This window comes from Neopsephotus bourkii, unplaced genomic scaffold (assembly GCF_033783945.1).
Source record: "Neopsephotus bourkii isolate Nb327-2 ecotype Australia unplaced genomic scaffold, CSIRO-AGI_Nbou_v1 NB_1280, whole genome shotgun sequence".
NCBI classification, from domain to species: domain Eukaryota; kingdom Metazoa; phylum Chordata; class Aves; order Psittaciformes; family Psittacidae; genus Neopsephotus; species Neopsephotus bourkii.
Window position 1 is genome coordinate 432572 of NW_026901765.1, and position 14809 is coordinate 447380.

Sequence of the window (14809 nt, forward strand, 5' to 3'; positions counted from 1 at the left end):
CTGGAGGTTAGAGAAGAAAAATTGATGGAAATGCCTCAGCACAGTGCCCACCTTCACTGGAAAGGTTGTAAGATGGGCTAATAAACATTTATGTTTTCATTACCAGCAGATCCCTGGTAAAAGTCTACCACTTCACTCAGGAAATGAAAAACCAGAATCTGTATCAAAAGTAACAGCTCAAAAGCTGCACTGTCCAATAGCAACGTGCTGATGGAAACTATATTATTTGCCTTGTGGGCTTTTGGGTGGTTTTGGTTTTTTTGGTACTTTTTTGGGTTGGTTGGTTTTGTTTTTTTCTGTGTTGCTCTTTTTAAAGGATATGCTGCTGTAACTGAACATACGGGATGCTCTGGTAAGTGGCTGCAGAGCAAATGGACTGGTTGGACATGTCCAGCCCAACTACATGCCAAAACCCCACTTCCCCCTTTAGTTTTCCTGTGTCTGAAGCTTTGAAAATCTCAGGGAACGCTGCTGTGAGGGTTTTCCATCCTGTTTTTGTCAAATAAATAAATAATTAAAACAGTATCTATTGCAACGTCTTTAAATGGCTCATAACGCAATTATTTCAGTAGTTTTCCTTAGACAACAGGCATATCAACTGACATGAGAAAGAACCTAGATGTTTACTCGAAGTTTGATTTAGGGGATGTTCAGCCAATGAAAAATCAAAGCTAACAGTTAAACTATAACATCAAATTCAGAGTGATTTCTCATTTATAACTAATTATCCATCAACAAGTTTATGGATTATGCAACTGATTTTTTTCCAGGCATATCATATACACAAGTTTGTCTGAAGTCAATGAACACACCCTTTCCTAGCAGATGTGAAAACTTGCTGCTTCAGACACAGACCTCAAATTGATTAGTCATTTCATGAAAAGTGTAGGAATTGAAGATATTATTGGTAACTGATGTCTGAAGAGCTTTTGAAGTGTCCACAGCACTTGGAAGACATTTAAGATTTGCAATGAATAAATATTTTACTACTTGAGCAATTCAGTAATACTGTCAGTAAGGCAAGTTAAAAAAAAAAAAAAAGAAACCATTTAGATTCCTAAATTCTCACCTGAACTGAGCTTTGATGTTGCTGGGGCTTGCAGATCTGGTCTGAATTTCTTTCTCTTGTTTTTCTCGCAGAATCCTTTCAGCTAGTAAGAAGTAAGTAGCAGTGATGTGATTGTATTTGTTAGTTTCCAATGCCCTGAGGAAAGTACAAAACATAAAATAAATCATACATCAACGGTTTTCTCAAAACTGGACATGCATCTCACACAACCTGCTGTACTTCTCAGAGCAGGAAGAGTGCCTGAAAGCAGAACTGCGTATTTTTGATGTTTTGACAAGCATGTCTTGGTTTTATTAAAAATAAAGAGACAAGAAATCTAGTAATTTCAATTTAAGTAGGATAAGGACATCCTCAGAATATAATCCAAAAAGAAATTAAGGAATTCTTCCTTTACTGAACATTCTTTAAATGATAACATTTCATTTAAATTGATGCTGTACCCCAGTGACGGGCTTTCCCAATAGCACTTACAACCACAAAGCACTAATATTTGTTAATGCAACAACTGGAGGAAAAACCTTCATTGTTTTAGGGCTGCCACATTAAGTTTGTAGCAAAATTAAGTTCATAAGCCAGTAAGCATCATTCAGACATTCTAACAAGAAAGGATGCCGCTGTTACGCAGCTAAAAACTTAAGTAAGACTAATGCTTCCCCACACACACCAAAAGACAGTTTTTCTATCTTAAACACAAACAAATAGAAAACACAATTTTAAGTCCTCTTTCAATTTTGGTAATATTTTAGAAATTTGTGTGGTTTAATCTATTAGAAGAAACTATAGCTTTCTGGCAAGCTCATTCAGTGACAATGACTTTTGCATTATGTAGATAAAAGGAACAGTATTTTTAGTTAACAGAAGATTCAGGTAACATACTAATGGAAAAATACCAGAATCTATCACGTCCAACTATGTGGAGATGTGAAGCACAAGAAGCATGAACTCCAAACCAGTTACATTTACTCAAGGTGGCAAACTGCTGCAGGAATTAAACACTGTTCAAACACATTTTTCTAAATGTTTTTCCTAAGGTTGGGACTGCTTCAGTGTATCTCATCCTGCAATATCCTATTACAGAGCAAGATTGTAATATTTTGTCTGTAAACTGAATAGCTTGATACTTAAACACTGAAGTGCCCAGGTTCTCATGACATCCTTTAAGTAAGTGACAGCTGTATGAAACAAACTGCATATAGAAAGCTGATAATGTAATATAGAACCGGTAACTTACTCTACTATTGTATCTCGGTCTGCTATATCCCCAAGGACCATACGTTGTATTATACTGTTGTGTTCCTCCTCAGAGAGATTTTTATATGACACAAGAGGAATATTGTACTTAGTTGCAGGAGAAGGGTCAACTCCTTGGAGCCATGCATGGTTTTCAATCTCTTCTAAAGATGCCCTTCGCTTTGGGTCTCTCTGCAACATCCGTGTAATTAGACTGTGAATAAAAAATAAATCTAAACAAAATGCACTCACATGTTTAAAAAGCAGCCACTGTAAGAACAACATTATGAAGAAATTTTCTGCTCTTGGCTACGTAGATCTTTAGAAGTATCTACAGTTAAGAATGTGACGGGAAATTATTTATGCTCAAAGACATTCCCAATACTGCCGAACCAAAACAAATGACTGACTTATTAAAAACTATAAATGCCACAAACACAGCAGTTTTCATTTACTATGCTTAGGTTCTTAACCTGATTTTTCCAGTTTGTTTGGTTTTAATAGGTCTGATAAGGCAACTGTCACAGACAGCCTACAGGCTGGTTTGTAACAGAACTACAATTTTCTATTATTGCTGCTTTCGACAGGAATATCAATGGCAAGATAAGTAGAAATATTTTATTTTGAAGTAGTTATCAGACATTTGATTCTTCTGTATCCCTGAGAGAACAGTGACCTGTTCTATCCAAAGATTAAAAAAACCCCACAAACCAAAAACACTGTCCAAGATGACGAAATGACAAACCTACTAATGGGTTGATACTGAGTGTTTACAAGCATGGAAAGGAAGTGCATAAACTCTCCAAATAAATAGCGGAATAAGACCTGATTAGCACAGCACATCTTGTTCACTTACTATATGTGAAAAATTCTTGGGGGAGGTATTCTTGGCTTTGCATGACAAATAGAACGTGAATATACACAGTTTTGGTGTCAAGGTTTTAATGAAACTTTATTGCTCCAATATGTGGAATGAACATTCTGCGGTTCTCACATAATGCTTTTTATTGCACTAATATACTACACCATGCAACTTTAAACTGTAAGACCACACAAATCAGAAAGCTAATCACAATTTTCTTTTATTATTACTTCTTTTTAGTGCAAGATGATGCATAGAATTATAAATGGAAGTTAACTCTGGCTTCTTGAAACTCTACTGTAAAAGAAGAATGCCACATACATACTTAGTAGCTGTAGTTGCTACCTTTACCGAAAAAGGAAAGGCGGGGTGAGACATGGAAGCCTTGATTTTCTTTGCTTTTGTTAATATTATGACAGAAAGGGAACAAATATACTTCATTTGACTTTTTTTAAACTGCACCTGTAGTGAAACCCCACAAATGTGCCACATATACCTCCTGCTTTAAGTCTGCTTATGCACCCCAAACCACCATGAATGCTTTCACTCCAAGCAGAAAGTTTAAACATTCCCAGTACCTTTTCCCTAATAAAACCCATGGAGGACTTGAGTAATGGATCGTACCCTGTTGGAAGGCTACTTGGGCCTTCAAGCTAATTAGTATTAACCACTGTATTAAGCAAAAGGCTGCAAAAATACATCTCCTGGCCTCAGCAGAGCATGCAGGATCTCAAGAGGTTTATTCGATAGAATTCACTGATAAGAGCTCTTTTAAACCTCTTCCTGTATTGTATTTTAAGCCTCTTCCTGTACGTAAAGCTCTTCAAGCTGCTGAGAGCACTGACAGCAGCTTTTCCATGTTACTGGAAATACTAGACACTAATGACAAGACACAAAAAACAGCTATGGCATGTTATGTGTTAGATTCCTGGAGCGCACAGATGACAGGCGAAGAGAGGAAAGGTCATTATGACCCCAGCTATAGCAGATTTCATGTTGTGCAAAGCAGCAGAATCCTAGATGCTGCTCTAGCTTTTGACAGAACCAAATGCATTTTTCAAGCATTTCTATAGGCACCTGGATTTTTAATTTTTGCTGAAAATTAAAAGATATACTATTGCAAATTCAAGAACCCAGTCAAACATTGTAAAATAGTTTAAGTGATGCAATTGGGATACATATTAAAAGGACTGAAGAGGTCATTGACTGATATGGAAATACTGGAATGCATTAAAAAAAAAAACAAAAAAAAGGCCCAGTGAACACTGCAGAAAAACAACATCAAAATGAGTCATGATTCCCAAGTGGCATACGGTATTTTAAGACAATTTTTTTCTCCCTTGATTGCCTAGAATGTTGAAGTTGCAACTTCTGTAGGAGATTAGCAAAACTTGCTGCAATATTGTTGGGTTTTGACAATTTGTGTTTTGACCAGAAACCGGTAGAAACTGTTAACCTTCCTAACCTCTGCCACAGAATACACTCAGCAACGCCTTGCAATTTATCCAGCAAGAGCAGTGGCCAAAGCCAATCAGTGGTAAGCAACTTCTTCAATCATTTATAAAATGCATGACAACTAAGACACAAAAAGATACATTGTATAAAACCAAAATGAAGTGTCACACAAGTGTGGGAAAAAAACATACTGGCAAAAAATATCACGGGATTAATCTTTAGAGTAGACACAAAGAATAAGAAAAGCCCAAGAAACTACCCAATCGACAGAAGGAGACAGGCAAGGAATATTCCACACATGGATAATATGGTATGGGCAGCTCCCAAAGGTAATGAGAATCCACTTCTATGAATACTTTCAAGTTCTTTAGTACTCACTCTTTACATTCTTTGGACACATGAGGTGGCACTGTGTATTTGCAGTCCATTATCATAGTCAGAGTTTCACTGTCGTTTGCTTCTTGAAATGGTGGTTGTCCGCAAACCAGCATAAAGAGGATGACCCCCAAACTCCATATATCTGTAAATATACAGCACATACTATAAAATAACAGTTGAGAAACAGACATAACTACCATGAAAACCATAAAATATTCTTGAAATGCATACTGGGGTGATTACTGTAGTCTTGATTATGAGCATTGCTTATGTCATTTGCAATTCCACTGAAGTACAAAATACAGTAGTTCCACTGTTTGACAGCTTTTATAGTTTCACAGGGGAAAAATTATCAGAATTCATGACTTCATGTCATGCACAACAGTGGGAGATGCGTAACACCTTCGACAGATAAAGCTCAAGACAATCTGGTCACTCAGAAGAATTCATTACCCTTTTCTTCACTGGTAGGCACAGGTTATTAAAGAGATTTGCATTCAAAGCATGCTCCTTTCTGAAGGACTAACATAAACTGTTCCCAGTGCAGTTTACATGTTACTCTGAAGTAAGAAATCCCAAAGAAAGCCACTTATTTCAATGAAGCTGATTTAGGTATGTTTCTCCTTCAGTGATTTTTGCTACTTCCACTGGTAAACCATTGATTTATGTAAAACCATCTTCTTACACCAATCATATTGCAAAGTATGAAGGGGTGGTTGGTATTTTTTGGTGGTGGTGGTGGTGTTTTTGGTGTTGGGTTTGTTCTGGTTTTGTTTTTTAAAATATCCCAATGTAACAATTAACAGTGATCTCTACAACACTCTGGGAGTCTTCTTGTTCCCTTTTATTCCCTGCTTGCGTAAATAGAAAAACACTTAACTTTCTTGTTCCCCAGTGAAATGACACAGAAAAAGATGAGAAAGAAGCACTTCCAGGCATGATGCCCTTTAGTTGGTTTCTACTTACTGTAAAAGCTAACATTTAGTTCAAATCATAAAGAGTTTGCCAACAGAGATATGGACATACTGGAGATAGCCCAATGAAAGTGATGAAGGGACTGGAGCGCTCATCTCTCTAGGTGTCCCTGCTTGACCAGAGGGATTACACCAGCTGACCTTCAGAGACACCCTCCCTGCAGCATGAAACACCAAGAGTAAAACCATACTTCCTTTTGCCCATGAGAAGCAGCACATTCAAGGTGTCTGAGAAACTGAAAGCATGACAGCACAGCAAGAACTAAAACAACACTGATAGGGTGAACACACAGAACTTGAATGCTTCATTTAAAGCAGCACCGTGTTGTCTCAGCTCCACTATAACACAATTATTTTTCACTTCTCACTGTGTAAAATGTACAGTAAATGTATGGTAAGTGTAAAGTGGTAAAAAAAGCTGACAGGAAGCAGGAAACATTAAACAAGTTTTCAAGTCACTTAATTTGAAATATATGAAGCCAGCAAGAACAATGGAAAAATGGAACTGGTATTTTAGAAGTGGTATTTCAAACTACCACCGCTACTCAGACAACAGCTGCGTGCAATCCTAAACAAAATAAGAACAGTAACAACAGTATCTTGCCCTTCTCAACCTACCACAAAATTTCATATATTCACTTTTTCCAAGACACACACAACATGCTGGATTAAATAAAAAGCAGACTTTTTATTGGCAGATAAAAGAATGGTTTGGATTGGAAAAGACCTTAAGATCATCTAGCTCTAACCCCCTGCCATGGGCAGGAACACGTCCAACTAGACCAGGCTGCTCCAAGCTGCTGTGTCCAACCCGCCCTTGAACACTGCCATGGATGGGGTAGACACAGCTTCTCTAGGCAACCTGTTTCAGTGCCTCACCAGCCTCACAGGGAAGACCTTCTTTAAATCCAACCTAAATCTCCCGTTTAACTTTAAACCCATCATCCCTTTTCTTATCCCTACAGCCCCTAATGAAGAGTCCTTCTCCAGCATCTCTGTAACCCCTTTAAGATACTGGAAGGCTGCTTTGAGGTCTCCATACAGCTTCTCTTCTCCAGCCTAAACAGCCCCAACTTTCTCAGCCTGTCTTCATTTGGGAGGCATTCCAGCCCCCTTTATCATCCTCATGGCTCTCTTCTGGACTTCCTCCAATAGCTTCATGTCCTTATCTCAGTTTCCAGGACAACAGATATCCTTCCAGTTTTGCTTTATAAAGTTTTTATTTTATATGTTTTGAAGACACTTACAGTTTGACATAAATAGTACTATCAAAAAGGGGAAAATAATTTCCTTTGTAAAAAGGATCCATAAACTTGAGGGTTAAAAGCACTGTTTATAAACATATCTTCTAAATTTAAGTAGGTGACCTACACTCCCAACATGCAAGTAAGTTTAAACATGCTGGTTTTCTAGCCTTCAGTGTAATCTGAAATCCAAGGTTTAGACTCTGAAGATTTAAAAGCAGATATTCCAAAATAATGAGTTAATACCCACATAACATTTTGAAGGAGTTACAAGATCAACAGTTAAATGACTATATGGTACATTCAAGAAATGCCAAGTTTATACCCAAATTTTTAGTTTTAAGATATTCTATATATGCAAAAATCAATCCTGCATCTGTGCTTTCCACCTTTCTCTACGGGAGATTCATAACTGCACGTTTTACTGTCAAATTCAGAAAAATGTTGCAAAAAAAAAAAAGGTTTAAAGAAATAAAAATTATGCTTCTAAGATACAATTTTTTGTTCACCCATTGAATGCAATAACTATGCTACATTTTGGAGAAATCTTTGTTTCCAGAATAGTGCCATCTGGCTAAAAGATACAAGCTCTTTATGCATGGCTGTCTAAGAAATTAATACAGGAGAATCAGATTATTTTATTATAGTGCATTTTTACAAATTTTTTTTATTTCCCTGAACAATACACAAAGCCACACAACAGGAACTTTCTTTGCCATTCAGTTTTGTGCTGTCATAATCAGTGCTGCTCTATTATTCTTTCCTATTAACAGAGAAAACTTATCTGTCCTCTGGATAGGAAGAGAGAAGATGGAGGTTTGCACTCAGCTGATCAAGTGCTTTGACCAACACATGGTCAGTACATGCTGCCCATTCTTGTTCTGTACCCTGCTATTGGCAATTTCTGCTCACATCCTAGGTGTCAAAAAACGGGAATAACTCCTCCTGCTGGGAGACCACTTCCACCAGCACAGTAGAAAATGACACCTTGATCTTTCATTTCTAAGTCCCAAAGACTGTTCTTACCCTGTTAAAAGGGGGGAGTTCAATCAAACTGCATGAAAGCCTCAATCAAGATCTAGTGATCTTATTTGGTCAAAAGCATCAACTGTGACAAGACAGTTGCATAAGCAGATTAGAAAGATGTTGGAGCAGCAATGAGATAAAAGCCTGACATTTCATCAAAGCAAGGCTTTCAGAAAGAAATAGCATCTCTTATTAGACCTGCTAATAACTGGGAAAAGGAGGAAGAAAAATAAAAACTCAGTTGTAAGGAACAGATGTTTTTCTTTAGACCTCCACACAGTTGCAAAAACATAGCATTTTTAAGTGAACAGAGCCCCTGTAGTATGTTGCCACCTTACGTCAACTCAGGGGAAAAATCCTAGCTGAGACAGTTTCCTACCTTTACACACCATTAGAAGCTGTAGATGCACATTTAAAAGCAAAGATGACAACATCTATTTACGTTTTTACCCATTCACTGAATGGCACTAGGTCACTAAAGGGCTACACAAGCACCAAAATCAAAAAACCACAAAGGAATGTGCAGAACTATATGGGCAGGATCAGAGTGCAGAGTAAGACTACTTTTTTGAGACCTGTTAAATGGGATACAGCACTGTTTCCCTTCAGTTCAATGCAAGTATGGTTCGACATAAAGGATGCACAATAAAGAACTCTGCAGAGATCTACCTTACTCTCCTTACATACCATTTTAAGTTAATATATTACCTAAAATGCTACGTTAATGCAAAAAAAAAAATTAATCAGGTTTAAGACAAAACTTTCAGATGTTGCAATAAATGTACTGCTGGATAGCACAACCAGATAAAGGAGCGGGTTTTGTAAGCCAAACTCCTTGCCCTGGGCCAATGACTCAGCATACATTTTCAGTTATATTCCCCTATCACAGCTCGGAACTGAGGTGCCACTGTGTCCTGGGTTCAGCAGTAGTAGACATTTTTCTCCTTCTTTGTAGCTGGTGCAGCGCTGTGTTTTTTATTTTTGGCCTGGGAACAGAGCTGATAACGCTCAAATAATTGGTCTGGCCAGGGACTTTTCTGAGCCTCATGCTCTGCCAGGGAGGAGGGGGAGCCGGGAGGAAGCACAGACAGGACACCTGACCCAAACTGACCAAAGAAGTATTCCATACCACAGCACATCATGCCCAGGATGTAACTGGAGTTACCCGGAAGGACACGGGGTCTTCTGGGTTGGACTTGTTTTCGGCGGGTGGTATCGTATTCTCTTCCCTTGTTATTTTCTCTTATCATTATTATCATTGGTGGTAGCAGTAGTGATTTGTGTTACACATTAGTTACTGGACTGTTCTTATCTCAATCTGTGGGAGTTACATTCTTTTGATTCTCCTCCCCATCCCTCCGGGAGCGGGGAAGGGGGGGGGGGTGGGGTTCTCTTTCAAAAGCACAGTGAAGACCTCAAGATGCAATTTAGCCTTTAATTTGCATAGTCGTAATCTGAAACTGCCATTGCTATTACAAGAATAAAATAGGTGAGATTAGGATTTTTAAAAGCAGTAGTAGCTAGATACAGTAGAGAATATTTTATTGTTTTTAAAGCCATTAAATAATGTTGAACTGGAAAGGACTACCAAAGCAGGATTCCCAGGATCATAACAACCAGGGCTTTGTATATGCAACTTCCTTACATAACATGAAGTCACTGCCATAGAAATCAAACTACATCATTAGCTGTCTATGCTATGCCTGCCTTAACACAAGGCAGTCAAACATCTGTTATGCTCAGGTTTGTGCACTGCATAAAGGATACCCATATTCCTCTGCTTAACCACTGGAGCTTCACCATTTCATTAGGCACTGATTGCTTTCTAAAGTTCGCCATTTACTCCTAAAATAAGCACTATGGATTTCAGAAAGTTAGTTTATGTGACAGAAGGGATTCTTATACCTTAAGATTCACTCAAATTTCTACCACTCCTCAGAAGTCAAACGTGTCACGCTTTGTATATGCATTGTGAATTTGTGATTTTAAGCAGCCTAAAACACATACTCATTTTGAAATAGACACATTTCACTTTTAACTACCTAATGTAAATTGAGTCTGCTTATTAAAGTTGTTTATTTTTGTCCTTGACAGGAAAAAGGTGGCTTTTTCTTCTAGCTTAAATGTAGAACTGCTTAACAGTTTATACAGTGTATATTTCTCCAGAAAGTCTGCTTCTTCAAAAGTGATTTGTAACACTGAGTAAATTTAGTCAGGTTTTATGCATTTCTCATTGTAACGTTCACTATAACAGTTATCTTCTACTAGAAGCCATTTAATAAGCAAAAGAGAAAATAAATCTTTTATGGAGATGACAGAAATGTTTACATGTTTATTTTCCCACTGCAGCAGTATCAACAGACTGTGGACAAAGGAAAGATGGAAATGGACCCCAATTTCCATCATCATGGGCGATTACTCTAACTGCCATCTTAAGAATTAAAGAATGTCATCACCACTGCTTCAAAACAGATTTATGAAAGAAACCCCTACCCATAGAAAAAGACTCAACGCACCAGCTTTTAACTATTAAGTTCTTCTATGTAGAGCTACAAAGCAAAATCCAATGCAAAGATCATCAGCATCACTGCACTTTGGGCACACTCAGGGCTATGCAGCAACTGAGCAGTATGTAAAGACTGCTGTTTTAAACTCCAGACACAAAACCCTACTATGAACTGCTTTATTTGGGCTGTAATTTAGGGGGCAACTTTCACTGGGCTCTGAGTAGGTACAAGCTGATAATTCAGTGGTAAGAATGCTTTATACAAGTTGAAATTTAAGATCCTGTTCACAGCATAGGTTATGGAAAACAGAATGAACAAACTTATAGCATAGCTTCACATAATAGTCTGAAGAATCAGAACAGTTTAAGAGTAAAAATTTATATGACATGTCAAACATTGCAGAAACTGAAACTTCTAATAGAAAGTGATGAAAAATTACATCCTACAGTATAAAAGGATAAAAGCTGATACAATACTGAATTGTTTGGATAGCATCCGTTGATATACTTGTGCTTCAACAGGAGAATAAGAAAAATATTTCCAATCCTATATAAGCTAAAAAGCTTTAAAAAAATGCATGTCTTGTACAAAAAGTCAGTAGCAAGATATAGAGTAACTGTTAATGATTTCAGCATTTCTATGTATCACAAGTATTTTTAGACTACCAGGTGCACAGACTGCTGGAAGATGCTCAGACTGGACCACCTGTGAAATCTGAAAAGTATGGTATCCTGGATTTAGCAGTATCAGTCATTTTTTCTCTTTCTTGGTAGCTGGTGCAGTGCTGTGTTTTGACTTTCGAGCTGGGAACAAATCTGATAAAAATGATATTTTGGTTTGGCCAAGGACTTTCTGAGCCTCATGCTCTGCCAGGGAGGAAGGGAAACCAGGAGGAAGCAGAGACAGGACACTTGACCCAAACTGACCAAAGAGGTATTCCATACCACAGCACATCCTGCCTTGGATGTAACTGGGAGTTACCCGGAAGGGCTAGTGGACTGCAGGGTTGGAGGAAGTATCCGTCAGTGCTTGGTCAGGCTGGGGGGGGCGAGTTATCGGTCACCTGGTGATGAGGTCTTGTATTCTTTTCCCTTGTTATTTCCTTTATCATTACTATTACTGGTGGTTGCAGTAGTGGTTTGTGTTATACCTGAGTTACTAAACTGATCTTATCTCAACCCATGGGAGCTGCATTCTTTCTGATTCTCCTCTCCGTCCCTCCAGGAGTAGGGGGAGGGCAGGAAGGGGGGGGGGGAGTGAGTGAAAAGCTGTCTGGCTGGGGTTAAACCACGACATAGGGATAAACAACAAAGATTACTTTTTCACAGATACTCAGTTTTTAAGTGATTGAACTGTTCTTCCATTCTTTCACTTATAATGAAAAAGGCTTTGAATGAACTTGTGTACTGACCTCTGTAGTTTTCAGGGATACCACCACCTTAAATTCGGCTATTTTTGGGGTCTTTGTAAAGTAAAATTTATTTTTTCCTTGCAGAAAGCTGAGGAAGAGATCATCTGCAATCAATGCTAACATTTTCAAAATTAACAGGCACAAGTGGGTTTTCTCCTTGTTTTAAAGCACTACAAATTCAATTAAAATTGCTACTAGAACACACACACAAGTGAATTAGGAGAAATCATTTCCTTCCCCCACCCATCCAAAAAAGAGCATGAACAGCCAATGGCATTTAGGAATTTATTTTCATAATTAGCTTATCTGTCTGATGAAACAGTCTGCTCTATAGATGTTATTTTATTTGACTAAAACGTGACCGTCAGTAACCAGTCTTATCTTTGGAAGTGTTTCTTATTTTCATTCAGTCTGGCAACTAGTACTTAGTTTTCCCTGAAGACAAAGCATGGGTCTTGCTGGTGGCATAAAATTATTAAAATACAGAAAAAAAGTTGTTCCTTTTTTTTTTAGTAATTACTGCCTCTCAAATTTCAGCAAGGATATTTTGACAAAAACCCCCACCCTTGAAAGGTCTTACTGAACACATGCCACTGCCTCTATTCCAAAATAACCTGCTTGACTCATCAATTCTGCATTTAGAAATGCATTCTATCTCCTTTGGTTTCAGTTGCTTAGTCACATTTCAGAAGTTACTGAGTCTACATTAAAAACAAACAAAACCAACATTTTCTGTGTGAATTCCAAAACTCCTGCTCCAGGAAATAATGAGCCAGGATGAACACCAATACTGATTAACTAAATGTAAAAGGAAGTTTTTCTCTCTATATAAAACATATTCTCAAAATCACTGGACATACCAGTCTATAGAGTACACACAGCTTATGCACATTTCACTGCAATGTTTTTGGTCTCTTTTGTATATAAATACTAAAATGATTTTGCTCCTGGTATCTAAGAAATACTTCATATTTTCTGACTATCTCTGCCTAGAGGTTTAAGCTGTAGAATGCATAATTAGCACTTATTTATTAAAAAAAAATAAGGTCCCACCATACCCATGTTGTCAAATTAGTCAGCCATGGACTGAACATAAGTAATCTGAGTATTTGTTTGCAAGATACATGAAATGAAGAATGAAGCTTCATGGCTGCAGAGATGTACTTGTCATAATGAAATCTTGTTCCACAACAGCAGTTCGAAATATTATGAAAACAGCTCCCTCATGAACTCCATGAGACGACTAAGAATCATCCCTATACTTAAGTTATAGTTTAACTGATACGGTAGTAACTGAAGACTGTCTTGACAGGTTCTCCTCTGTAGTTTCACTTGGATAAATCATTCTTTGCTTCACCCAGTAATTTACTGGTGAATGCATTAAAACTTGTGCATAAAGTATTCCAGAATGGAACATAAGTCATATTTTATAAATATTAGCCAGCACAGATTTACTGAGAAGTCCTTAGGATCACAGACTCCCACCCTTCATTACAGCTCCGTCACATCATAACTTCATTTCTGGATACAATGCTCCTAAACCTGTAGCACAACACCCTCAATCTGAGGCATTAAGAGTACTTTCTTGTTAATAAGTAACTGGATTGAGAGTAAAAAGCAGAATCAAAGGATAACATACTACACAAAAATTGGACTCCCCTACCTGCATACAAATCAGCACAGAAGTAAATTCTTTGTTAACATGGCGTGAATATCTTCAAGACTGAAACTTCCTAAACGTGTTCTAACAACCAATTCCTTGCATTTGCCCCTTCTAAAAATTATAAAAAGCTCATTTTTGACATTTTTTTAAATTTGATTTGGTTTTTTCAGCAGCAAGTTACACAGGCACAGCAGGGAGTAAGCAGAAGAGTGTGGCTGCTAACACAAGGACACAGCAGGAAAGCACAGCATGGAAATACTGTGTACTGACACCAATTCCTTCTGTTTTGCTTCAAAAAACATCTGAAGCTGGAAAGTAGAGCACACAATTCTCCTAAAACTGCACTTTGATACTTAATGAGGTTCTCTTACATGGAAGTTGAAAATAAATAAACTAGGCTGAGTTCATTGAACCTGAACTTGGTAACACAAAAAAAAACCAGCAGGTCCTACCACCTTCTCCCAGTACTCTAATCCAAACTGCATGCTCCCTTCACTTCATTTGCACCAGCTCTTCCACTCAGTGCTAAGGGAACAGTCAGTTCTGCTAACCTGGCAGAAGGCAAGCCTTCTGGTAAGGTAAGGCAGAAAAGGTTTCTGTCAAGTGAGCTGATAAAAAACAACTCATCAAATGGTCAGTCATGGAATAGATTGCAGCACATGAGCAGTAAACCCTGCACTGGTACAAGCAAAACAAGGAAGACCTTTCACGCTGGAAGCAGCTAAGTATTACACTTCTAGCTTTCTGCACCCTTGTATCTTCAAGCTTTTTCTATAATATATCTAACTATAAATCTTCTACAGTGTTGCAATACAACATTAAAGAGGGAGATTTTCAAAACAGAACAATCAGTGAAAGATTCTGCAGGACTTCTTGCTCTTCATTTCTGTCATATTGGACTATAATCTGATTTTTAGCATACTGAAACTCCAGAAAGCTGTCAGGTATGCTAAATGATTCAATACTGTATGATGTTTGCAAGTATTTTAT

At 37.8% G+C, this 14809-nt stretch overlaps 2 protein-coding genes and 1 long non-coding RNA gene across 4 annotated transcripts in view; 1 reads left to right on the forward strand and 2 right to left on the reverse strand.

Moving 5' to 3' along the window:
• Positions 1-14809, reverse strand: part of ABHD5 (abhydrolase domain containing 5, lysophosphatidic acid acyltransferase) — a 294222-nt gene that overhangs the window by 194429 nt on the left and 84984 nt on the right. The window lies entirely within an intron of this gene.
• SNRK (SNF related kinase) overlaps positions 1-14809 on the reverse strand; it is a 40200-nt gene that overhangs the window by 7422 nt on the left and 17969 nt on the right. For both annotated transcript variants that reach the window (XM_061365313.1, XM_061365312.1), the window contains exons 4-6: positions 4995-5136; positions 2301-2513; positions 1070-1204 (exon numbers count right to left, since the gene is read on the reverse strand). In XM_061365313.1, the coding sequence (XP_061221297.1) occupies positions 1070-1204; positions 2301-2513; positions 4995-5136 (490 nt within the window). The remainder of the gene's footprint in view (positions 1-1069; positions 1205-2300; positions 2514-4994; positions 5137-14809) is intronic.
• LOC133218662 (uncharacterized) lies at positions 7943-12536 on the forward strand. Its single transcript, XR_009727239.1, has 2 exons — positions 7943-8067; positions 12241-12536. It is a non-coding gene; the product is annotated as an uncharacterized LOC133218662 (long non-coding RNA).